The sequence below is a fragment of the Ochotona princeps genome, chromosome 17 (genome assembly GCF_030435755.1).
Source record: "Ochotona princeps isolate mOchPri1 chromosome 17, mOchPri1.hap1, whole genome shotgun sequence".
In the NCBI taxonomy this organism is placed as follows: Eukaryota; Metazoa; Chordata; class Mammalia; order Lagomorpha; family Ochotonidae; genus Ochotona; species Ochotona princeps.
Genome location: NC_080848.1, coordinates 27,112,788 through 27,138,312, shown reverse-complemented (window position 1 = coordinate 27,138,312; position 25,525 = coordinate 27,112,788). Strand labels below are relative to the sequence as shown.

At 50.2% G+C, this 25,525-nt stretch overlaps 1 protein-coding gene across 5 annotated transcripts; it reads left to right on the top strand.

The window, feature by feature from the left end:
* The first annotated feature begins 915 nt into the window (after positions 1-915).
* MTMR4 (myotubularin related protein 4) lies at positions 916-23,532 on the top strand. 5 transcript variants are annotated; one of them, XM_058675277.1, is made up of 19 exons: positions 916-946; positions 2,315-2,352; positions 6,026-6,115; positions 6,391-6,507; positions 7,044-7,126; positions 8,850-9,010; positions 9,126-9,222; positions 9,378-9,491; positions 10,841-11,037; positions 11,293-11,421; positions 12,541-12,652; positions 13,143-13,338; positions 13,576-13,761; positions 13,840-14,010; positions 14,155-14,309; positions 19,083-20,448; positions 22,024-22,134; positions 22,359-22,447; positions 22,622-23,532. In XM_058675277.1, the coding sequence occupies exons 1-19, from the start codon at positions 931-933 to the stop codon at positions 22,797-22,799; spliced, it is 3,606 nt and encodes a 1,201-aa protein (XP_058531260.1). In that variant the 5' UTR covers positions 916-930; the 3' UTR covers positions 22,800-23,532. The 5 variants fall into 5 exon arrangements, with proteins under 5 accessions (XP_058531260.1, XP_058531261.1, XP_058531262.1 ...); XM_058675278.1 differs by lacking the exon at positions 916-946 and adding an exon at positions 992-1,146; XM_058675279.1 differs by lacking the exon at positions 916-946 and adding an exon at positions 1,156-1,426.
* Positions 23,533-25,525: the final 1,993 nt, after the last annotated feature.

The window sequence follows — 25,525 nt, the reverse complement described above, 5'->3', positions numbered from 1 at the left end:
AAGCACTCAGTGTTCTGGGGGTCATCGTGCATTGGAATATTCCGCATTGCTCAGGCTGCATTTGTTCTAGACCCTGGGGTGAAAAGGATTGGACCCAGGCCCCGTTCAAGTCTTTCGGGAACTGAACTAACTGCAGTGAAGATTCCAGAGCTCTCTACACGGAGACACGTGAGTTCACTGGAGCCCCAGATCTGCCCAGATCTGCAGTGAAAGCGCTAGGACCCACTCCGGGGCTCAAGCACTCGGTTTCTGTAGGGTTGGTGGCGTCGCGAGGCCATGGCGACCTCCAGCGGCCACCCGCTGCTCCCCGGAGCCCCGCACTGAATCCCAAGCAGGAGACCGGGGGAGGGTCGACGACCTGGGTTCTCGCGGAGCGGGGAAAGCCCTGTCCCTCACTTTATAAACCAGGGACTGCGGCTCAGTGGGCGGCGGTCTCTTCTCGGCAAAAGGACCAGAAATGGGGCGACGGCTCATGAAGGCCGGGGTCGTCAACTGATAACAAGGGAGGTTTGCAGGAGCCCGTCAGGACACAGGGATGGAAAAACCCCAGCGCCGCCAGACCGAGAAAACCCAGCTCATTCCGAGAGACAGGAGGAGCAACGCGGCAGACAAAACCAAGGCTGAGGGGCCGCTCCCCTGGGGAGACCTAAGGGGTGCCCTGGGGTGGGGCTGTCTCCGGAAACGACGGCATGGCCCGCGTCCCCACGACGCCCCGCCTCCGATTACACCGACAGTAGGCGACAGACCGCCCCCACTTCCGGAGCCGCAGCCTGCAGCCCCTCCCTATCTGCTGCTCTCCCATTGGCTGCCGCAGGGACGCGCTGTGATTTCTCATTGGTCGCGTCCCCTCTCCGGCGCCCTTCGGGTTTCGTCTTGTCTTTCTGCACCCGATAGGCTGAAAGCTGGGAGGGCGTCTGCCCCACTCGGCCAATGAGCGACGTGGATTGTAAGGGCAGCCTTGCGAGGTGGTGGGGGCGGGGCGGGACTTGGCGTGGCTATTGGCCAGGACCGGTACAAGCCGGAAAGACGATTGGCTAGAGCGAGGGGCGCCGTGGGGAGGGGGCTCCGAGCTGCGCGGTCTCGGCAGCTGCAGGAGACGGAAGTGGTGTGAGCGCGGCCTCGGAGGGTCGGGCGGACGCCGCCTGGGTGAGTCACCGTACCCCGTGCTCTGCCAACCTGGGCACCGCAGCGCCCCGGCCTCTCTCGGCCCCGCCTCTGCCCCCACCGGCTCTCTCGAGTCCCGCCTTCTGTCATTCGGGGCCCCGCCTCCGAGGCCTTAGGCTCCGCCCCTGTAACCTGGGCACCTGGGCCACCGGGCCTGCCCGGCCCATCCCCCTGGGCCCAGCAAAGCAGGGGCTGGCAGCCCTTGGCCACCCAGGCCTGGAGCGCATCCCTCTCTGGCCCCGCGGCTGCGCGCCAGTGGGCGGTGAGGCAGCACCCCCGGCTTGCAGCTTGCGGGCTCCCCCGTGTGGGAGGGTGGGCTGGGAAAAAGGGAACTGTGACCGAGGAGGTGGGCAGGACCACAGATGGAGGCTTTTTATTTCCGCAGCCTCCCGCAGCGGAGCGGGGAGGGGGCTCTAAAGCGCTTGTCCCTGGGTGACCGTAGCAGACAGGACGCCAAAAGTGTCAGTGTAACATGGGTCTGACTCCCCAGTGGGGGCCTGAGGCCGGTTTGGAAATGGTTTGTTCCTGGGGCCTATTTGGCAAACGCCCCATGCTGACGCCTCTTGGGCTGGCCAGCTTCTGTCACCGACGTGGGGCCTCCTCTCCATAAACTCCACCCCACTTTTTGTCAGGTGCGCTCCGCAGGTCCCGTCCGGCCCTACTGCTCTCTTATCATAGGTTGGGGTCCCCTCCCTCTTGTCCTCTGCTCCGGACTCTGCCCCCAGTAAACAGGTCTAAGTAGATGCTGCGCCCAGACTCCGACACGTGCAGGGCAGTCCAGTGGATCCCTGCCTTCGCCAGATCCTAGCTTGGCAGCCTCACTTTTCATTCAGGACTTGCCGTTTCCCCACAGAAAACAGGTTCTGGAGTGTTCTGCTTCTCCTCTGGGGGCTTGAGTCCCAGCGCACAATCTTGACCGAAACGTGTTTCTGCTGCACAACTCTCTGACTGACTTACACCCTGCAGGATTGCAGGGGAGACCGTCTCCCTGCGCCATTGCCAGGGCCCTCCGGACCTGCGGGGCAGCTGGATGCTCCCGTGAGGGAGGGGGATGAGAGCTGTAGAGGCGTTGAGGGGCGCAGGTGTGGCGTGTGTGGATGGGGTGCTGGTGTTGGGATGCCTTTTAATCACCTGCCCCTCCATCTCCTAGTGAGAACCGGCAGTCAGGACCCTCGCCACGGTAGAATGGTGAGTACTCTTGCTTTTCCCCGACCATCATGTCGTCCCTGCTCCTTGTGTCTGTTGTGGTGAAGCTTCCTGACCCTGCCTGGACCCTGAATTATTCAGTTCAGCCCCTAAACAGGTTCCTATAGCACCAGGACCACAAACCTTGGCAGGTGCTATGCCACATCTTCCCCTCACTGCTTGCCTGGACTCTTAGCCCTTTGTAACAGCTCCCCCCCCACCCCCCGACCCTTTGCTTTCCATGGGTCTCTGGTAAAATCTGTGCTTTTTTTTGTTTGTTTGGTTTTAAAATCAAGATTTATTTATTTGTTTAAAAGGCAAGAGAGATTGAGCTCGTGTTTCTGCTTGTTTCATCCCAAATGGCTGCAGCAGGGCCAAACTAAGAACCAGAAACGGCACCAGGTTTCCCACATGGGTGGTAGGGGTCCAAGTACTCTTTACACTGCTTTCCCAGGGACATTAACTGGGTTAGAAGCAGAGTAGTTGGCATACCAGTGGGGTATGTTGGCCTTGAAAGTGGTAGCTTAATGTGCTGTGCCACAGTGTGGCAGTATGTTGTGATCTGAGAAGCCAGCTTCTTTACCTGAAGATCCGTGGACTTCTGCTAGGCCCCTTGATGCCCTGTGGGTGCTGGTTCAGGAGCGACTGCACAAAAGCCAGGTTGCCTCTCCAGCTGCGGCTTGCTGTCTGTAGCATCAGTGCCGGCAGCAGCTGAATGAATGCCTAGTAGGTTAACGTCCTCACGGTTCCCACAATACTACTGTGGTGGTTTGGCATGATCCAGTAAACTTTCTCGATGCCCTTCTCATCTCTAGTTCAGGGATTTCTTAACTCCTTGTTCCTGGGAGGAGGAAGTGGTCAGAGGAGAAAAGAATAGGGTTGCAGGTCGTACCCAGGCTGGCCCCTTCACCTGGCTACATCTTTGAGCTGTCATCATGCTTAGAAACAGGTTGGCCAGGGTCACCCTCCCCTGTAGTGTGTGCACACACGTCTGCTTTCTTAGTCTGCTGGCCTGGCCCCCCCACTGATGGAGAACTCCTTTCCTGCTCTTTGGTGGTACACCAGAACAAGGAAGGGTTTCAGAGTCGGCCTTGTCTAATTGCAAATCTAGCAGTGCCACTCACATTGTAAGCTGGAAGTCTCTCCTGTTAAGATAGGGTAAGGCTTGCATCTTAGGGGCTTGAAGGATTGAAGTGTTTGGCTCATAGGCAATAAGCTTGATAAAATGTCAGGTTTTCTCTGTTCCACGTGCCCCTCCCCAAATCAAGCAGAAGCCCCAGTTTCAGAAGTTTAGGGTTCCAGACAGCTCCTTCTGACTTTCTGAGCCCTTATTCCTTGGTCGTCTCTCCAGCTTCCTTCATCCCCTGCCCTTAGGCTTCAAGTTTTACAGGTTGTATGTGTGTGCACATGCACATGCAGCTTCCACAGGCCCTCTTTCTCAGACTAAAATTTTCTCTAAGAAGAATTTTCTCTCCCAGAAATCGAGGCTGTGAAAGATAAGGGGAGACGGAGCCGAAAGAGGAGGGCTGGCAAGGGGCTCTGGATTGAAAAACTCGGAGGATTTCCCTGTGATGAGGGCTTGTAAAATGACTCCTCCGGCACTCAACCTGCATCCATTCCAAGGGGGCAAGAGGAGTTTAGTGCTGTTGGTGGTAGGAGGACACAGATACAAGGTTCTCTAGTGGATGTTGGCTTTATGGGGATGGAGGAGGCCTGGAAACTAGACCTGGCCATGCATAGTCATTTGGGGAGAACTCCATCTTGGGATCCAGAGAGGGTTTTAGGGCAGGACTCAGAAACAGGGGAGACTTGGACACAGTTGTATGACAAGAGGAGTGTAGAGTGGCTCACCTGAGAGCATGGGAAGTGAGAAAGTGTTGGTGGGATGGCTTCCCCCTGTCATGCTGTTCAGTTGCAGCCCCGCAGTCCACAGCCCTAAAAGGCCCTGGAGGTTCTGTGGGTTGCCCACCTACACCACCCGGGACCGCAGGGAGGAGGAGTCCGGGCCTGTGGGCGGAGCCCCGTGGAGCCGGCCCACGCCCCACCCCTGCCTCCGCCTGGTCCGCGCCTCCCAGGGCTCTGCCTGCGCTGGCGGCGCTTCACTGCCCTCCCTCACGCTCCTGCCGGAGGGCGGAGCTGGACCCGCTCCATTGTGGAGAGGAGGGGAAAGGAGGGGAGAGGCGCGCGGGAGTCTTGGTGAGGCTGGGCCACCAGCGCGCTCGCCTCCAGGCCGCCACGGCTGCACCTGGCAGGCCCCGCAGCCGGGATGCGGCGGGCGCCAGGGACCAGTGGGCAGCGCAGCGGCTCCCAGGACATGTGCGCTGGCCCAGATCGGCCGCGACCATGAGCCTGACCGCCCGTGTCTCCTGCTCCATGCTTAGCTGCTTTGTAAGTGCCAGCCCGGTTTGCAGGGGGGTGGGGCAGGGGTTGGGGGGACGGGACTCCCTGTTGTGGCCAGCAGCCCCACCCAGGAGCCACCCTGGAGATACCAAATTTCGACCCATCCCCCCCTTCCCTACGTCCAGGTAGCCAAAGGTTTGGGAACCGGAAGGCGGTGTAGGTGGAGGGCGGGAAGGAAATTTAGCTGTGTCTTTCTTGGACTCTATAGTGTGGGTGCTGGGGCTTGTCGAAGCCTGGAGATGAAAATCTAGTGCCCGGCCTTGGCCCTGCGGCCACTGCCGCGGACTGCAGATCTCCAGGCCCCGCCCTGCGGGGGTGAATTCCTTTACCTCTGGCTCTCCATCTTGATCCCACCCGCTGCATCTTGGCGTGGGGATGTGAGCGGGGGTCCTAGGTTGTAGAGGGTGTTAAAGGGCTGTGTGTGAGCTGCTGGCTCTGCGTCCCTCACCTGATGAGCCCGTCTTTTCTCCTTGAGTGTCCGCCAGACAGCGTCTCTGCTCCACCTTCCCCGCCTCTGCAGGGCTCCAGGGCTCTGCATCATTCCTGAGCCTTTCCTCCTCCTCCCCCTCTAGCCATTGCTCCTCCCCAGCTTCCCCCATCTGCCTTCTTCCCCCACCCGCGGGTGCCTGCTGGGCCTCCACTGGCTCTGCCCTGGCTGTCCTTGGGTCTCCTGCTTCCTCCCAGGTGCGTAGATCCCTGGCCCTTCCCTCCCTGGTGGCCGGGAAGGGAGTTGCTTCTGCTTGCCATGGGTATTCCTTAGGAATTTCCCTCTTATCAGCAAGCAGAGCAGACTGTTTAGCAGGTGGTCAAGGGACTTGTCAGTATCCTAACCGGAAGAGCCGCTCCACTCCAAAACACATCCTTTTGAAAGCATCTGTGAAGGCCCTCTAGAGGCTTGGGACTGAATTTCGTCCCCCTCCCCCCATGCTACTCTTTGTCTCCTCACCCTCCAGAATGTAGCTTTGGTGGCCGTGGGTGCTCATGGCCCTCTTCTGCTTGTAGCTGGCTATACGCGGCGCTGGTCCCTCAGGCTGGCATCCCTTCACACTCCCGCCGGTCACCAGTCGTTCTTTCTGTGGTCTCTGCCCCTCTCCCGTTTTGACCTTCTGTAGGAGAGTCCCTTTTAAAATGCCCTGATTTCCAGTTCCCCCTTGGGCTTCACTCTTCCTCTCAGCCTCCCCAGCTTGAGTAGCCCCTGTGTTTCACTTCCCCATCTCCACCCAAGCTTGGGGAGGGGAGGTGCAAATGGTGACCTGGGGCTGTGGCCTCCCTGCAGGGTGAGGAGGGGCCTCCCAGCCTGGAGTACATCCAAGCCAAGGATCTGTTCCCCCCCAAGGAACTAGTGAAGGAGGAAGAGAACCTGCAGGTAAGGAGGATGTGAGAAACCTGGTAGGTGGGCGCCCTCCCAGTTCGAAACACCCTCCTCATCTGAGAAAGATTCTCCTCCAGGCCCAGTTGAGGAGGGAGGGGACCTGCCTGTGTGTGGTGGGGCCTTGCTTGGCCCCAAGGCCGGAAGGCAGCTTTCCGGTGTAGGGCCCTGGGCCAGGGCCTTTCCTGCTTCCGTCTTGCTGGTCCTGAGGGAATCCGGTGGAACAGGGGCTGCTTACCCAGAGGAATAAGGGCGCCTTTACCTCCTGGCAGGTACCCTTCACAGTACTGCAGGGTGAGGGAGTCGAGTTCCTGGGCCGTGCTGCTGATGCTCTCATTGCCATCTCCAACTACCGGCTGCATATCAAGTTCAAGGACTCTGTCATCAACGTGAGTTCCTGTTTTTCCCTCCCACACAGAAGCTGGAAGCCCTGTGAAATGGAATGGTTCCCATGCCCCCCGCTCATGCACACATTTCCTTCTGTTTCCCCCGGTCTCTTGCTTTCTTGCCTCTTTCTCCCAGCTGCAGGTCTGTGGCTCCCTCCTTGCCATCCCGCCTTTCATTCCCTTGCTTGATTGCTGTGCCTTCTAAGGGGCACAGTGGCGCTGTTGGAAGAGGCTGGCTCTGGTGTCCAGCATCCCTGGGCTCTTGCCATGCACTGTCACTGACCAGCTCTGGGTGCTTGGTCATATCATCTAATCCGAAGCCTGGTTTTTCTTCTAAATAATGAGGAATGAAAGCCCCTGCCTTGCAAGCTAAGGAGTTCCCAGTGTCGCAGAACAAGGCCAGGGATCAGGCACTGGGAGAGATTCTCCAGGAACATTCATTACCACTTTGTCACTGAGACTTCAGCAGCCAACGGAAGGGGACAGGGGCAGTGCCCAGAGTGGAGGAGCTGAAAGTTGAGTTTGCCTTTTCTCTGAAGGTCCCCCTCCGGATGATTGACAGTGTGGAGAGCCGTGATATGTTCCAGTTGCACATTGCCTGCAAGGACTCCAAAGTGGTGAGGTGCGGATCATGGCACTGCCTGCCTGTCCCCTGATCCCCATTTTGTTCAGAGCTTCATGCCTCATGGGACTGCTTTGCCAGAAGAAATGAAAGCTAATGGCTGTCAGTTTGGAGGAAAAGGGGGAAAACTGTTTTGGGTGTGGAGATCAGCTCACAGGTCCACAGTGTGTGGAGATGAAAGGGATAGAGATAAGGCTTAGCTCCTGTGTCCCCCACAGGGGACAGGGAGTGACAGCACCCAGGGCAATGCATGTGGCACTGTCAGGGAATCTTTCAGTCAGCCATTTCACGTGCATTTATTGAGCACTTTGCTTTCAGCCAGGTGGTTGTTGAGTCCTAGGGAGGCAGCAGGGAACAGACAGGCACCTCCTTGGAGGTTATAACCTTGCAAGGCAATACCAGCAGCAACTAAGTCAATAAGTTAGGAATGGCAGTGAATATCAAGGGAGCAAATAAAGATGGGGAAAAGGACATGGGGCACTAGGGGGGAAGGTTGCAGATTTAAACAAAGGGGGATCAGGAGGCTGCACTGAAAGGTGGGGTTTGCGTTAAAACCTGAAGAGAGTAACCATGTTGGTGTTTGGGCATGGGAGAGCATGTCAGGCCAACTATCCAGTACAAAGGCCCTGGGGTGGTACTACCTGTGCCTGCACAGTAGAGGGAGTGGAAAGAAGCTGGAGGGAAGAGCTCAGGGTAGAGAGGGTAGTGGGACCAAGGTCTGAGAGCCAACAGGAGGTGTCAGGCTGTCAGAGTGACCGACTGTTACTGTGAAGGAATTGAGAAATCACTGGGGGTTTCAAGTAAAGGAGTGACATGATCTGATTAATGTTTTATCAGATCACTCTGGCTGCTGTATTGAGACCAGTTGAGCGAGAATGGGGCCCAAAGCACAGGCAGCAGCCGGGAGACTAGGCAGAAGCATGTTGCCCTGCCCAGTGAGAGGTGTGAAGGGCTGCCAAGGAGGCAGCAATTGGGAAAACACAATCAGGTTCGGGGGGTAGAGATGGCAAGACTTGCTGCCAGACTGGACCCAAGAGAAAAAGGAGTCTGAGGTGACAGCAAGGATTATTAAAAGGGGATCCTTGGTGAGAGGGTGCGGGAGTTCAGAAGGAACCCTGACACAGCCCTTCCTATGGAGGAGGCTGAAGTTCAGTTACTAAAGGAAGACTTACTACTGTGTGGCACTCTGCTCTACAGAAACCTCTTGTTTAACTTTCCAAGCTTGTTAGGAAGCAAAAGAGGAAGGGATCTGAGGAATGGAGTAGGTCTGGGGGACTCCAAGGAGGAGGTGGGCCTGGAGCTGAGACTTGGCAGCAGAGAGATATTAATCACACAGAGAAGAAGAAACAAGGAAAAAGGAACGACAGGAGCGGGACCACTGCTGGTGCAGCAGAAGGCTCGTGTTGGGATGTCTCGGGTGACAGCACTGGCCTGGTAGGGCAGAGATAGGAGTTGAGACTCTTGGGGCCAAGGGCGGTATTCAGATTTGGCATAGGAAGCAGGAGGCTCCCTTGGGTGCCATGAGAAGCATGCCTCAAGCCCAGCGGTGCTTAGCAAGAGAAGTGTGGAGTCTTGGGTGTTGGCCCATGTGCCTGGTCCTCCCACGCTCCCCATGGCCTTGCCTCCTGCCTCACAGCTGCCCCATGGCTGTGGTGTTGATGCTATGACCCTGTGGCATACTCGTCCCTTGTCTCATGCAGACCTGTGGTTTCTTGCCTGGCAGGTGCCACTTCTCCACTTTCAAGCAGTGCCAAGAGTGGCTCTCAAGGTTAAGCCGGGCCACAGCAAGACCCGCCAAGCCTGAGGACCTCTTTGCCTTTGCCTACCACGCCTGGTGCCTGGGGCTGACGGAGGAGGACCAACATACCCACCTGTGTCAGCCAGGTGAGGCCAGGCTGTTTCGCTTCTTGAGTCTGCTCTTACTGCTTATTTCTTATGCCACCTACACCTCCACCCCCTGGTGCCATGGCAAGCTCACTGGCTGGGGACTGTGTTGCAGGAATGCACATCCGATGCCGGCAGGAGTTGGAGCTGGACAGGATGGGCTTTGACCTGCAGAACGTCTGGAGGGTCTCGCATATCAACAGCAACTACAAGTGAGAGAGCAGAGGCTGGGGCCCCGCATAGCAGTGCAGAACCGAACTGAAGCTCTGTGGGCACAGCTCTCAGGCTTGAGGCGGGGAGGGATCCCAGCCCCTTTACCATGAAGCCAGACGCTGGGTTTGGTGACCCCCATCTGGTTTCTTCTCAGATTATGCCCTAGTTACCCCCAGACGCTGCTGGTTCCTGTGTGGATCACTGATAAAGAGCTGGAGAATGTGGCTTCCTTTCGCTCCTGGAAACGGATCCCTGTGGTTGTGTATAGGTGAGGGAGTGTGGGGGCTGGAAATAGGGAGGCTGTTTTTATTAAATGAGGAAAGTTAAAAATGAGTTAACATCCCATTGGAAAGTGACTATGAAGTACCAGCAGCAGCCAGGGCTACACCAAGCTAAAGCCAGGAGCCTGCTGTGGTTGAGGCTGCAATGTGGGTGGCAGGACCCAGGACTATCATTTGCTACCTTTGTGGGCACATTAACAGGAGGCTGGATCAGAGACACAAAGGAGCCAGGACTTGAACCGGGGACTTTGATAGGAGATGTGGGCATCCCAAACTGCGGCTTAACATGCTGCACCACAAAGACTACCCCTGAAATTTTATTTTTTCACCCCTGAAATTTTAAAACGAGCATTGTCTCAGTTTTTTCTTCTAAGAACATTAATAAAGGAATTGGTAAACTGGTTTCTAGACTATATCCAACCTAAACTCCCCCTTTTTTTACAGCCTGTTTTATATATAGCATGTAAGCTATAAATACTTCTTGTGTTCTTAAAAGATTTATGTATGTATTTATTTTGAAAGAAATAATAGAGGGAGAGACAAAGAAAGAGAAAGCGATACAACTTCCAGTCACTGGAGAGAGAATCAGTCTTCCACATGCTGGTTCATACCCCAAATGCCCACAATAGCTAGGTCTGAACCAGGCTGCAACTGGGAGCCGGGAACTCCAGTATGCACTCTCACATGTGTGATAGGGACCCAAGTATTTGGACCAGCATCTACTGCTTTCCCACTACATTAGTGGGGAGCTGGGTGGAAAAGGAGCAGCTGGTACTCAAGCCAGCAGTCCAATTTCGAGGCTGGCATTGCAGGTAGCCTCCTGTGCTACAGTGGTTACAGTGCCAGTCCTAGCTTCTGCATTTTTAAAGGGTCATTTTAAAAACAATAGACAAACATAAAGATTACATGACAGAGACCGGTTGTGACTTCAGAGCTGACAATTTATGGTCTGATTCCTGACTGAAAAAAGTTTACTGACCTCTTCTTATGAACATTGTAGCTGAAGCAGGGTGAGGAAGGTCATAATCGGTCATAATCGTCAGATTTGGAGTTGTCGGTGATCTTGGCTCAGGCCTTTTTCTCCTGCTGGCTGTCTGTACCTCGAACAGGTGCTGTGCAGATTTGATGAGTCAAGATCACCTTGGGAATACAGTGGCCATCTGACAGTGTGCATGATGGCGCAGTGGCGCTTTGTAAACTCAACCCTTTAGAGAGGTTAGGACTTTGATTGGGACTGCTGGGCCTGAAGACCTTACTCTGGCCTCCTGAGCGCTCCGTGACAGGCCTCTGGAGACTTTGAATGCCAAGGACATTGTGGTTTCTTCTGTTTTGTCAGACACCTGCGCAATGGGGCTGCCATTGCCCGCTGCAGCCAACCTGAGATCAGCTGGTGGGGTTGGCGTAATGCTGATGATGAATACCTGGTGACATCCATTGCTAAAGCCTGTGCCCTGGACCCGGGGACAAGGGCTCCTGGGGGCTCCCCTGGCACTGGGAATAATGATGCCAGTGAGGCGTGTGACACTGACTTTGGTAAGTCTGGGTGATTTCCCACAACTACCACCCCATTCCCAGGGAGCAGCCTTTCCCCATCCTTGGTCTCATTGGCTCCCAGGGAGTCTACAAGAGAGCTTGAGAAGAAGGCTGGTGGATTTGGGACTCAGGGTGGTGGGGTAGTGGTGGTCTCTCACTGCCTGCAAGGAGATCACTTGCAAATGACAGTGAGTGCCACAGGACTGGGATGAGGCTGGGTGGCTGACCCAGGTCTTCTTCCTGCTGTGCATGTAGATTCCTCCCTGACTGCGTGCTCTGGGGTGGAGAGCACAGCGGCTCCTCAGAAGCTGTTGATCCTGGATGCGCGATCCTACACAGCGGCAGTGGCTAACCGGGCCAAGGGTGGAGGTTGTGAGTGTGAAGGTATTGCTCTTAGCCCAAGTGTCTGTGGCTGGCCTGAGCTCTGGTGGCTTTGGTGACAGGTCTGGGGGGGAAGTGTATGTTACAGAAAGTCAGGCAGACTTGCCTTGGAATTAGGATTCCACACCTATTAGCTATGACTGTGCTGTCAGCTTTATCTTCCCATCTGTGGAAAGGGGGTGATGCATACCTTGCATGATTGTTAGCTTGATTAGAGGTTGCATAGGTAAAATCATTGGCATAGACAAGCCACTATTTTCACAGTGCCTGCTTATTCAAGATGCCCAGTGGATGCCTAGCACTGCAGGGTTTACTATAGCATACATATGCACTAGTTTCTTTTACCTGTGCTTACAACCTGTAATAAAGTTATTCAGATACAGCAAGAGATTAACAGCTGTTATAGCAAATGTACCCTCATTTTTTTTAACTTATGCATGGCTCATGTCTAGAATTTTCCATTTAGTTTTTTTTTTTTTTTTTAAGATTTATTTATTTGTATTACAAAGTCAGATATATAGAGAGGAGGAGAGACACAGAGAGGAAGAACTTCCGTCCAATGTTTCACTCCCCAAGTGAGCGCAACGGCTGGTGCTGCGCCAATCCGAAGCCAGGAACCTGGCGCAGGGTCCCAAAGAATTAGGCCGTCTTCGACTGCTTTCCCAGGCCACAAGCAGGGAGCTGGATGGGAAGTGGAGCTTCCGGGATCAGAACCGGCGCCCATATGGGATCCCAGTGCGTCCAAGGCGAGGACTTTAGCTGCCAGGCCACGCCACCGGGCCCTCCATTTAGTTTTTTTTGGGCTAGGGTTGATCATGGGTAATTGAAACTGTGACAAGCAAAACCGTAAGTAAGGATGGGATTACTGTATTGAGAATTTGTTTTAGCAGCAATATTATCATTCTTAGCAGCAATATTATCATCATCAGTCATGAATGTTGTTCTTACTGCCTGTGTTAAGCACTTGGATATCCAGAGATTATGATTTCTGAGTGCATTTAAGTTCTCGTCCTAGAGGTTTTTGCCCAGTCAGGGAAGATCTGTCTATTAGGACAGCTGTTGTCCTGAATGTCTGTTCACTGGACAGGCTTTTATGCTTCATTCCTCTTCTCCTGTCTACAGAGTACTACCCCAATTGTGAGGTTGTGTTCATGGGAATGGCCAACATCCATGCTATCCGCAACAGCTTCCAGTACCTCCGGGCTGTGTGCAGCCAGATGCCAGATCCCAGCAAGTAGGTGTTCCATTGTCCCTCCAGTCTCATCCTTTCTGTAGTACTTCCTGTACTTGGAAGATTGCACAGGGAGCTGTGGGTCCGTGGAGGCACAAGGAGACCCGAGAGCCTGGGCAGCACTGGGTACAGTGGGCCAGTTCCAAGAACACTCCTTCCATTTCTCAGCCAACATTCTGGCACAGTCATAGAACATTGGATTCCTCTCATTTGGATCTGTTGTGCTACTCAGAACACAGAGAACTGGGGAGAGCAAGTGGATGAATGTGCCCAAGATGCTTCGCAGCCATCTTTTGAACCTGAGAAGCACTTATCTGGCTTGGGCCCATCTCCCCTGCCTCCTTGCTTAGACAGTTCTTGACAGAAAGGCCATAGTGAACCTCCTGGTTTCAGTCCTCACTGCAGACTTTGTTGGGTGCGTATGGTTGTGGGTGCTGGAGAGACTTGTGCCTCAACACCCTCAATGACAGACGTGATTTTTCCTTTTGTGTAGTTGGCTTTCGGCACTGGAGAGTACCAAATGGCTGCAGCACTTGTCGGTGATGCTCAAGGCAGCTGTGCTGGTGGCGAATACGGTAGACCGGGAAGGTCGACCCGTGCTGGTACACTGCTCAGATGGCTGGGACCGCACGCCCCAGATAGTAGCGCTGGCCAAAATACTCCTGGACCCGTATTATAGGACTTTGGAGGTATGGAGAAGAATTGCTTGCGGGAGAACAGAGGGAATGGGGCTTGGGAGAGCTGCTGAGCCCTTTGGATATGTTGTGGAACTCCCTCAGTAGAGGCTGTTGGTGGCTGTGGGTCTTATCCTTAGGTTCAGTCCTCCTGTTCTTTGAAGCAACCGGCTCCCTGCTTTGTCAGCCCCCTGAAGTCTGGCACACCAATCTTTCTGGATGACCTAAGGTTGGATCCTTTCCTTTCTGTAGGGCTTTCAGGTGTTGGTGGAGTCTGACTGGCTGGATTTTGGGCACAAGTTTGGAGATCGCTGCGGCCACCAGGAAAATGCAGAGGACCAAAATGAACAATGCCCTGTGTTCCTACAGTGGCTCGATTCTGTTCACCAGTTGCTGAAGCAGTTCCCCTGCCTGTTTGAGTTTAATGAAGCATTCCTGGTAAGTCCTAAAGTCTGGCCAGGGTGATTGTCAGGTGGAGCCAGACACCCTCAGGTGCCAGCCATGTTCGCCCTCTAGGTAAAGCTGGTGCAGCACACATACTCTTGCCTGTATGGCACCTTCCTGGCCAACAACCCTTGTGAGCGAGAAAAGCGTAACATCTACAATCGCACCTGCTCTGTGTGGGCTCTTCTGCGAGCCGGGAACAAGAACTTCCATAACTTCCTCTACACGCCGGGCTCAGACGTGGTGAGTGCGTTTTTGCTGTATGTACTGCCAGAAACCTGCGGGAGAAGAGGCTCGGTTGGTGGGGAGATGGTAGTCAAAGGCTGAGGGAAGGAAAAGGGTCCAGGGATGTGTGGCAGAACCCTCAGCCACGGCTGCTTCCCCTAGGTCTTGCATCCTGTTTGTCACGTCCGGGCCCTGCACCTCTGGACAGCTGTTTACCTTCCAGCATCATCTCCATGCACACTCGGGGAGGAAAACATGGATCTTTACCTTTCCCCAGTGGCCCAAAGCCAAGAGTTCTCTGGCCGCTCTCTGGACAGGTAAGGCTTTCTTGCTTTCTAGGAGGCTGTAACAGCTAAATGCTGGCTTTCTTTACGAGGTACTTAGAAGCAGCTTCTTGAGTCAGTTGAAAGAAAAACTAGACTCAAGACTTTGCCAGCCTGTGGTGTACTCTGTGTTTGCAAGGTCCTCTCTTTAGATAAGATTGTTCACCTTGTGTTACAGACTGAAGCAGGGGAGAGTAGAACAGAGAAGAAAGAACTGTTTCAAGAAAGTTTACGAGAATGGTGTTGTTTCTTTATTCACTGAAAGATTAAGTTTTTATTTTGCTTGAAAGTGAAAGTTAGAGGGCCCGGCGGCGCGGCCTAGCGGCTAAAGTTCTCTCCTTGAAAGCCCCGGGATCCCATATGGGCACCGGTTCTAATCCTGGCAGCTCCACTTCCCATCCAGCTCCCTGCTTGTGGTCTGGGAAAGCAGGAGAGGACGGCCCAAGGCTTTGGGACCCTGCACCCGCGTGGGAGACCTGGAAGAGGTTCCTTGTTCCTGGCTTCGGATCGGCGCGCACCGGCCAGTTGCAGCTCACTTGGGGAGTGAATCATCGGATGGAAGATCTTCCTCTCTGTCTCTCCTCCTCTCTGTATATCCGGCTTTCCAATAAAAATAAAATCTTTAAAAAAAAAAAAAATAGAAAGTGAAAGAGAGAGAGAGAGAGAGATATCTTCCATCTGCTTGTTCATTCTCAGATGGCTGTAATGTTCACAGATGGGCTGGGCTAAAGCCAGCAGCTTCATCTGGTCTCCCAAGTGGGTGCAGGGGCCAAAACACTTGGGCCATCTTTTGCTTCTTTTCCAGGTGCTTTAGCAGGAGCTGGATCAGAAGTGGGGCAACCAAACTATTACCTATTTATACCTACATGTATATACTTATATACAAGTGGCAGCTTTACTTACTGTGCTACAGTGCAGGCCCTACCAAGACACTTTTAAGGTGTTTGATACAAAAAAAAAAAAAAAATTAGAGAACAGGACCCCACAGTATCCTAGTAGCTAAAGTCCTCGCCTTGAATGCACTGGGACCTCATATGGGCACTGGTTCTAATCCTGGCAGTTCCACTTCCCATCCAGCTCCCTGATTGTGGCCTGGGAAAGCAATTGAGGATGACCCAAAGCCTTGGTATCCTGCACCCGCATGGGAGACCCGGATGAACTTCCTGGCTTCTGGCTTCGGATTTGCTTAGCTCTAGCTTTTGCAGCCACTTGGGGAGTGAATCATCGGATGTGCGGGAGTCCAGCTCCAGCCGAGTGCAGGGAGTAGGCATAAAGAGCAAAGAAATGGACCACTACAATTTCAGGATCATAATGGACAAATGCAAGAAAGCTGTCCGCTTTATTTATACAGAAACCTTCAGGAGCTCTGGCACAGACTTTTGAGGTCAGGGTCAAGTGGGTGTATCCAAGAATAATTCTGCCCTTTGTTGCACTAGAAGTTCTCAATATCAATCTATCATATCAATCAGCAACACATTCCTGCTGCAATCTTATTCTACAACTTAATTTTAAATCAGTTGAGAGAAGAAATGTATCACAAAGAACCTAAAGATCAAGGAAAGAATAAAACCCTAAACATAGATCCTTTGATTAGGATAAGGTCAATGGGTGCAGCATGAATAATGAAAGGCCCTTTTATTATCGATATTAACCTCCAAACTCAGGTTTGATAGTAAAAAACCAATTACTCAGTAGCAAACAATGCCTGAATAGATTACAGAATTCTTCAGCAGGGTGGTCCAGTGTCCATGCAAAGGAAGGAGGAACTGCCTTCAGGTGCTTTATACAGACATCCACTGTGCCCTGCTGCAGCGGGAAATTCCTTGTGGCCCTGCCTGCAATGGAACAATACTCTTCACACCTTCTGGTCCCCCACATCCATTGCATGGACCCTAGCACAGATGGAAGATCTTCCTCTGTCTCTCCTTTCTGTATATCTGACTTTCCAATAATAAACAAAATAAATCTTACACAAACAAACAAACTATAATACTAAGAACAATACTAAGTCAGCATTTAAATCTAGGATTATGTGTGATTCAAATCTTAAGAAAAAATATATATGTATATTTTAAAGATTTATTATTTTTTTATTGACAAGGCAATTCCAGAGAGAAGGAGAGACAGAAAGGTCTTCCATTCATTGGTTCACTCCCCAGGGAGATTTTTGGAGAGCTGTCATGTGAACATGGTTGTTGGCTGTTCAGAGCCCAATCAATATTCTTTGGAATAGAGCCTGGAGGGGAGAGGAGATGCAGACACAATGTAGAAAATGCTTCCACAGGCCACCTGTTGATTAAAAGTTGTGGGGCAAAGGGGCACTAGGTTTCTTTTAAAAGTCTTAGTGTTCAGACTTAGAAACTAGCAGAGTATTGGTAGCACTAGTAGACACTAAAAAGCTATGATAAGCATTTTGGGTGAGAATGGAAGAGATACAAGATTGAATTATTAACTAGGCTTGGTGCATTGGCTTAAATGGCTAAACCACTACCTTCAGGTGCTGGGATCCCATATGGGCAGTGGTTCATGTCCTGGCTACTCTACTTCCCAACCAACTCCCTGCTTGTGGGCTGGGAAAGCAGAGGACAATGGCTTAAAGCCTTGGGACCCTGCATCCATATGAGAGACCCAAAAGAAACTGCTGGCTTCAGATCAGCTCAACTCTGACTCTTGAGACTACTTGTGGAGTGAACCAATAAATGGGAAATCTTTTCTCTCTGTCTGTCTGCCTCTCTAAAACCTGCCTTTCCAGTTTAAAAAAAAAAAAAAAATCAACTACTATGTCTTTAAAAAAAAAAAACAAAGCAAACAACAACAACAACAAAGCATTATTAACTGACCAGCAGAGAGGAGGTATGTTATATTCAGCTCAAGATGGCGAGTTGGATTTAGAGAAACAAATTTTCAAGGAATCAGTTTCTATAACATCTGGCTCACTTTTGGTTGTACCTTTTCCTAGGTCAAAAATACCCTGCTCTCTTTCCTCTGCTTCCGTTAAATTCTAGCACATTCTTCTATACCCAGCTTGAATCCTGCCCTGTGTAACCTTCCCTGTCCCACTCACAGGATGAGCTGATCCAACCCTTGTCATATGTAGTTTTTGCTGTTTGAATCCGAATGAAGAGTGCATAGGCATCACACTCTTTTTACTATTTTTATGTGTTTGAAAGTTTCCATAATGTAAAGTTGAAAAAAAAAAAAGAAAACAAATTGTGGTGGTCCTTAAAAAAGATTCCTGGGTTTCACTTCTGGCCGTTTCCATTCTCTAGGTCATGATGGGCCCTGGAAGATCCACAGAAGCTCCCAGTGCCCACCAAATATCACAGCCCAGAGATTTGTTTTATTCACTTGGCACCTAGTAGTGACACTTGGTATTAAGAGATTAAGCTCACTCATTCTTTCTGACCTTTGCTTAAGGCGGCGCTAGGCACTCGGGGTTCAAACAAGACATTGAGTGCTACAGGGGATGCTGTAGGAAAAAGAAACAACACCAGTGTGCTAGGAAACACTGGACAGTGAGTGTTGGTGCAGATGATATTTTATTCTTCCTGATGGCTCTAGGAAGTAGGTTCTTGAGCTCTTTAACTAAGGCTTGAAGAAGTGAAGGTCACACAGCTAATATGCTGCCACTATAGTCAACAGTGATCACAAAGGTGAAATCAAAAATAGAATATATTTCATACACTTCTTAGAATAAAGTTTCAAAGAGTAACCCAAATGATCTATAATTGTAACTGACTTTCAGGGGAGTTTTTTTGGGGGGAGTTTGGGTTTTTTTTTTTATTGTATTGTTGTTGACAATCTTTACATAGTTAATTACGGTCAAAAAAAAAAGGTTCAGGGGGTATAGGGAAGTGGGTAATACTATTATGTCCATATTGTTTCCATCATGTATCTGAGGTAAAGGGGGATATTGAGGGAGAAGCCCACCCGGTTTCCCGCCCACCCCAACAGGGGAGTTTTCTATATGGGTTGAATGGGAAGTCACCTGAAAATAGGAGGCCAGTGAAGTCTCAACTATTTCCTGTTGATTTTCTCTGAAATAGTCTGTGCATTAGAAAATATAAACTGAGTTGCTAATCAGGGCAGCTGTTCTCAAAAATAATCTGTTACCCACTGGGTGTGGAGAATACCCCTGCAGCTCTTCATCTGTCCTGTACCAGGGAGCGTTTCTTTGGGGTCAGGACTTCTGAAGAGTTGCAGAGGCACAATAAACTGCCGCTGAGTGACTGAAAAGCTGCAAGGCACAGCCCTGAGTGTAGTCATCACACATTTGTGGTTAATAGGTTTGTGATTGGTTGCCTACATTTTTTTATCCTCATAGCACCTGTGAAAGGTAGGACTTAGTTTGCATAGAGGAAGAAACCAAATTTCTGAGAGGTTATATGACTTCCTTGCAGTCAGCCATTCAGCTCATCAGTGCTGTAGGCAGTGTATTCTAGCTCCAAAGGCCTTCATCTGTCTCACTGTGAGAGATAGGATGTTACCTGTGAGGTTCACGTGTAGGCTGATGACAGACACATCAGCATACGGGGCAGTTGAAACCACAGGAGCAGTTGACCTTGCCGGGGAGGCCATAAAGACTATACACTGGCAAAAGCTGAGGACATACTATGGTGTATTCTTGCAGATTTTCTGTCAGCATTGATATTTGTAATCTTAAGTGTGATTTTGCCATTATATCTGGATTTTGCTCTCATGACCTGTTTCTAGGTGTTAGAAATCGCCCTGTTTCCTGACCTAGAGGTGTTGTGTCTGTCGTTACAGATTACCTAAAACCAGATCCATGGATGATCTTCTTTCTGCATGTGATACAAGCAGCCCCCTGACCCGCACATCCAGTGACCCTAACCTGAATAACCATTGTCAGGAGGGCCGAGCAGGCCTTGAGCCCTGGCATGGCAGTCCTGAAGGAACAGAGACAACTTGTGTAGAGTCTGCAGCTGGAGGTCCTCGCCAGACTGGAGGAGATGGGAGCCTTCATCCCCCTCTGGCCAGCAGCCAGAAAGACTACTTGAACAGTAAACCCTTTAAGAGTCAAAAAAGTTGTTCTCTAAACTATAAACTGCTTACTACCAACCTGCCCTGGGAAACGAAGAGCAACACCTCTGATCCTGAGACCAAGTCCCTGGAAGAGACAAAGGCAACTGCTAAGGACCCTCCTGCCAGGGCTGGGCTGGGGAGGACTTTAGATGACCCTGGAGAGCCACCTGAACTTTGCCGGAAGGCAGAAACTGTCAGTGTACTCTCAAAGGTCATTTCTAACAAGTATGATGGAATTTGTGATTCTCCTAAGTCTTCACGGGACTCCCTCACAGATGACCCTAAACAGATCCCACCAGATTCTGGGCCAAGCATGAACCCCAAATGTGATCCAGGCACCCTTTGCAACCCAGCAAGTGCTGCCTGCCAAACTCCTGTAGCCCTAAGCACTGATTCTGGTGCAAGTATCTCCCAACAGAAACAGCCTATCTCTGTGCCGGATCTGCTCCATGCAGAGGAAGACACTGGCAAAAGAGGAAGTAATAGGAATGTACAGTTATTGGAAAATCCTCGCTTTGGGAAAATGCCATTTGAATTGGCCCGAAAGCCAATATCTCAGAGCCAGATCAGCGAGTTCTCTTTTCTGGGGTCCAACTGGGACAGTTTCCAAGGGATGGTGACTTCATTTCCAAGTGGAGAGTCCACCCCTCGGCGGCTGCTTTCCTATGGCTGTTGCAGCAAGAGGTCAAGCAGTAAGCAGCTGCGGGCAGTGGGGCCCTGCTTCGGTGGCCAGTGGGCCCAGAGAGAAGGTGTGAAGTCACCAGTGTGTTCTGGTCATTCCAATGGACACTGTACTGGCCCTGGAGGAAGACACAACCGAATGTGGTGGTCTGGTCACCCAAAGCAAGTCCCCAACACAAAGCCTGTTCCATTGAGCTGCCCTTCTCCAGTGCCTCCCCTCTACTTGGATGATGACGGACTCCCATTTCCCACTGATGTAATCCAGCACAGGTTACGGCAAATCGAAGCAGGGTACAAGCAAGAGGTGGAACAGTTACGACGACAGGTGCGCGAGCTTCAGATGAGGCTAGATATCCGTCACTGCTGTGTCCCTCCAGCAGAGCCTCCTGTGGATTATGAGGATGATTTTGTAAGTAGTCACCAGCTACCATTCCTGCCTTCACTATTCTTTTATCCCATCTTCCATCCATTCGGCATTCATTCATTAGGAACTTTTCTGCATGCCACTGAGTTAGGTGGCTTTGGCTACAGTGTGAAAGACAAGTAAACCATTGGAATGGAGTTCTTAAGGTTCTAACTGAAGGAGGCATCACACATTTGAGGGCTGGTGTAGAGTGAAAGGTCAAGGAAGAGTTTTCTGAGGTGATGCTTGAGTTGAGATAGTGAAAGGAAGCAGGAAGGTGATAGGTACTGCGATGTTGTGGGATATATGTGTGTCTGTGGGTATACACAGTTGTGCTGGGACTAGTGGGGAGAGTTAGGTAGTGTGAGGAGAGGTGACATCAGAGAAGTTGATGGGGTTTGGAAGTGTCAGCTCAACGGTCCCTTTTGTTTGGGTTTTATACTTAAAGCAACAACATTTTATACCAGTAACTAACATGATCAGATTTGTACTTTTTAAAAAGATTAATTTGTAATGCAGTGACAGAGACGTAGCAAGAGCGACCCTCCATTCTCTAGTTTTCTTACCAGATGGCCACAAAGGCTGGGGCTAGGCTAGACTGAAGCCAAGACCTGGCAACTCTATTTGGATTTCTCACATGAGTGGCAGGAGCTTAAATAGTTGAGCGGTTATTATCTGCTGCTTCCCAGGTAAGCAGGGAGCTGGATTTGAAGCAAAATCAGTACGCAAACCAGTGCTCTGCTATGGGATATGGGGTCACAAGGAGTGCTTTCCGCCTCTCTGCCGCAAATCGGCTCCAGATTTATATTTTAAGAAAACTGGATGAGGCAGTTGAGAACCAGATTGGGAGGCTGCTTATGATATTTTGTGATAAACTAAATGAGAAGTGACAAGGGTCATCTAGACTTTGCTGTGTCGGGCAGCCTTGAGTTCTGGCACTGTAGTCCTGGGACAGCTTCTCAGAGTCCTCTGCTCCCCATAGTGTCTAGCTGTTTATGTAGCAAGAATTCCAGGTAGCCTTCTGTTAAGATATTCTTGCTTGCACCTTCTCCACTTCCGTGCTGATGGAATGAAAAGTGCTAGCAACTTCTTATGTTTGGGGTGATGCACTGCAAAGGAGCAAATCATAAATATTTTAGGTTTCTGGGCCATACAGTATATGTCATGGCTACTTGGTGCTGCTGTTGTAGCACAAAAAGCAGCCATAAACGATATACAGATGAATGGGTGCAACTGTGTTCCAGCAAAACTTGAATTACAGGAAGAGGTCATGGGCTAGATTTGGCCTAGGGGTAATAGTTTGCCAGCCTCTGGTTTAGAGACTTTAGAAAGAGAGAGACTGTCTACCCTGCATTGTAACATACTGATTAACAGCGTGGAGTTGAAGCCAGGTATTTGCTTTATAGTCGAGTTTTAGCACTCACCAGCCCTTAACTTTTTCTGTGGCTTAATTTCTTCATTTGGAAAATGGGAGAAGTTAAATGTGTTCATGCTTGTACTGCCCTTGGAACAGTGTAGGACACACAGGAGGCAGTGTCAGCAGCAGTGAAGTTCACAGCCACATCTTTGGCTTTTCTCCAGACATGTCTGAAGGAGTCAGACAGCAGCGATGCAGAAGATTTTGGTTCTGATCACAGTGAAGACTGCCTTTCTGAAGCAAGCTGGGAGCCTGTTGATAAGAAGGAGACCGAGGTATGCACAGGTCGATGTGTGATGGGAACTGAGGTGAGCTCCAGAGATGAAATACAGGCTGTAGACTGAGCTGTCTCTCAGATGAGTGTCGTTCTTATAGGCACGCAATGGCCAGTTTGCCAAAGCAGTCTTGTCATTTCCCCCGAAGGTGTGTTACTAGTTGTGGTGTTGATTTTTCCCTTTGTTGACAAAGACCTGGCATTTTCCCTTATGCCTTCCATTAGGTGACTCGCTGGGTTCCGGACCACATGGCATCCCATTGCTATAATTGTGACTGTGAGTTCTGGTTGGCCAAACGAAGACACCATTGCAGGTGAGATATTTTGTATGGTTTAATATAAGTCATTGACCTAAATGAAGTGTGTTGATCTGAAAATAGAGACCTCTTCATATGAACTATTTTTGTTTGCTCCCAACTCTTCATTTATTCAGTGAATGCTAATTAGATTAGCATTTCTAATGAACCCTCCCCTCTATGCTTTGGCAGAAATTGTGGGAATGTATTTTGTGGTGAATGTTGCCACCTGAAGCTGCCCATTCCTGATCAACAACTCTATGACCCAGTTCTCGTCTGTAACTCATGTCACGAGCACATTCAAGCATCTCGTGCCAGGGAACTCATGAGCCAACATCTGAAGAAACCCATTGCTACAGCTTCCAGTTGAATGCCAGAGAAGAAGACCTGTTCAATTTTAGCAGGTTTGAAGGGAGGATTGCCTCAGGCATAGTTTGGAAGGGGTCCCCTGATGTGGCTCTTGAAATCAGAGCTCAGAGATAGTGTCTTGAGCTATCTTCCTTGGTACCATGAGCCGGGACAGAAGAATTCCAGTTTGATAGGAGGCCCTGTACTGCTGAGACCCTCACTTTGGGGTAATGGTCCTGACCCAGACCAGCAGTCTGGAAGCTTAACGTTGAGTTGGGGACTTCAGCTTCTCTGTCCCAAGAGTCATAAGATGATGATCTCATAGATACTGCCTGGTGCAAAGTGCCCCAAACAGCAATAGAAAGGCAAATGTATAACCAAACTCCAAGTGATAACCAGACCCACTGCTCCTTTACCTTGAGAAAGGCAGATCCTAGTGTCCCAGACAGGAACTGCTATCCTCTGAGATGAACTCTGTCCCATCCCTCCATGTCTGTGCATGAAGGCTCGGTCTTTAGAGGCACAACGTCTAGCTGCATTTGTACTGTCTTTCCATGGAGTTTGGTTTCAAGACTGGTTCAGCAAGTGGAGGATTTGATGTATTTTTCACTTGGTCCATCAGCTGGCATCCATGACTGTGGTGGAGGGGGACAGTGTTGGGGAGTGAGATCTAAGGAGAAAACTCTGCTGGTGTTCAGCCTCGGCAAAGGACGATTACTGTGAGCTGTGAAGGCAGCCATCTCTGTTGCCCAGGCGCAGCTGAAGAATGAGAAGGGAAAAACAAAAGTTATCCTTGTGTGAAATATCTGCTGATTGTGCCCTTCCCACCACGCCTGACTTTTCCTGGTTGTCCTGGTGCTAACACAGGAACTACACCATGATCCTCTCCTGGCATGAAACTAAAACTAAGGTTTTTGTTGTTCCTGTCTCATGGCCCAAATCCCCCATGTTGTCTTTCCCTTGGCTGCTGCCGCCTCTGGGTCACACTGCTTCTTATCCTGAACACTTGACACCTTGAGGGTAGAATTTAGTGTTTGGTTTTTACCTCCTAGAATATGCTCTTTGGCATGTGAGGGTTTCAGTCCAAATGCTGCTATTTCTGTGCACTTAACAATGGAACCCAAATAGAAGAGAATGAAGCCTCGATACCAAAATTGGAAGAGAAAATGTGTCCATTTGGACCAAACTTTTTTTTTGTTTTGATACATATTATATATTTTTTTCTTTTTCATCTTACTATGTACCAGTGGCTCTTAACCAAAAGACACAGTGATATAGCCATGCACCGTGGTTGGGACAGATACAGTCTTCTTGGCCTCTAATGAAACCACTAGCACATCCTTTATACATTTTCCTTAATTCATTCGTGTATAAAAGATAAATTATATTTAAACTTAACCCTGTTTTGAAACTATGGTAGTAAGCTTTCTCACCGCTATTTTCATGTTGCATTCTGGAAAAAAATTTTTTTTAGTTCTAAAATAACTAGGATCTGCATTTAGAGCAAGAATCATTACTTGTCCTGATCTTTTCCTCAGCCCTACAGAGAAGCATCTGTGCTGTTTTCATACTTGCCATGGATGTAACCGAAAAAGTTGTGGCGTATTTAGGTCACCCGGGAGAACGTGTTTGTTTTTTTTTTTTCCTTCATTTAAATGGAGATTTTATGTCTGGGAAATTCTTGAGATCATTGTAAAAGTAATCTATTCCTTGTCTCTGAAACAGAAATTTTTTCCAATCATTAAAATGTACTGCCAGTTGTGAATGGCTTTTTAATTAACTTGACTTTCATTGCACCTCACTCTGCCTGTTTTCAGGGGAGTAGGTGTGGTAACGAGTGGGGAAGCTGTATCTGTCTACTTTGGGTGGCTGTTTTGAGGGTCTGTTGCATCAGTGAATGAACTGCATGGCCTTGGAGCGAGACTCCAGGCTTTTGGCTCTGAGTCGTTCATCAAATACTCCTTTCAGAGCTATTGTGGGTGTAAGTGACTTGATGTGGCCAAAAATCCAAACTGTGCAGTTGCGTTGTGACAAACATGCAATGTGCTGTAAAAACTCAATACAGTTTAAATAAAATCTCTATATTAGTGCTGCTTTGTTGGGTTGTCTTACTCATTTTAATTTCCAGGAAAACTTGATCCTTACTGTTCTTGTGACCATGAGAAAACGCTAGTACATCAGGCCCTGTTATCCAGTTTTCCCAACTTTTTTTTCAGCATAGCTTCTGTTAGATTCTTTTTTTTTTTTTTTCAAAGATTTACTTTATACAGAGGAGAGACGGGAGCTGAGTCAGTCCGAAGCCAGGAACCCACAACCTCTTCCGGGTCTCCCATATGGGTGCAGGGTCCCAAGGCTTTGAACTGTCCTCGACTGCTTTCCCAGGCTGCAAGGAAGAAGCTGGATGGGAAGCGGGGCTGTTGGGACTAGAACTGGCGCCCATATGGGATTCTGCTATGTCCGAGGTGAGGCCTTCAGCTGCTAGACTACCATGCTGGGCCCCTGTTAGATTCTTATGTATTCATTGGATAGGAATTTATACCTATGGATTCTGTAGTGTTCTCCCCCTAGGCCAGGCCAGTTTGTTCTAGTGGGTGGAGCAAGCCCACAGACTACCTTGATTCCATTCTAACAGACACCTCAGTTTAAACAGTCCTCAAGAACAAAGGAGATATTGGAAAAAAAGAGGACATAAAGCCTGTCTAAGAGACCAATTTGTTGACCCCGGAACACTGCAGTTCTACCACCACC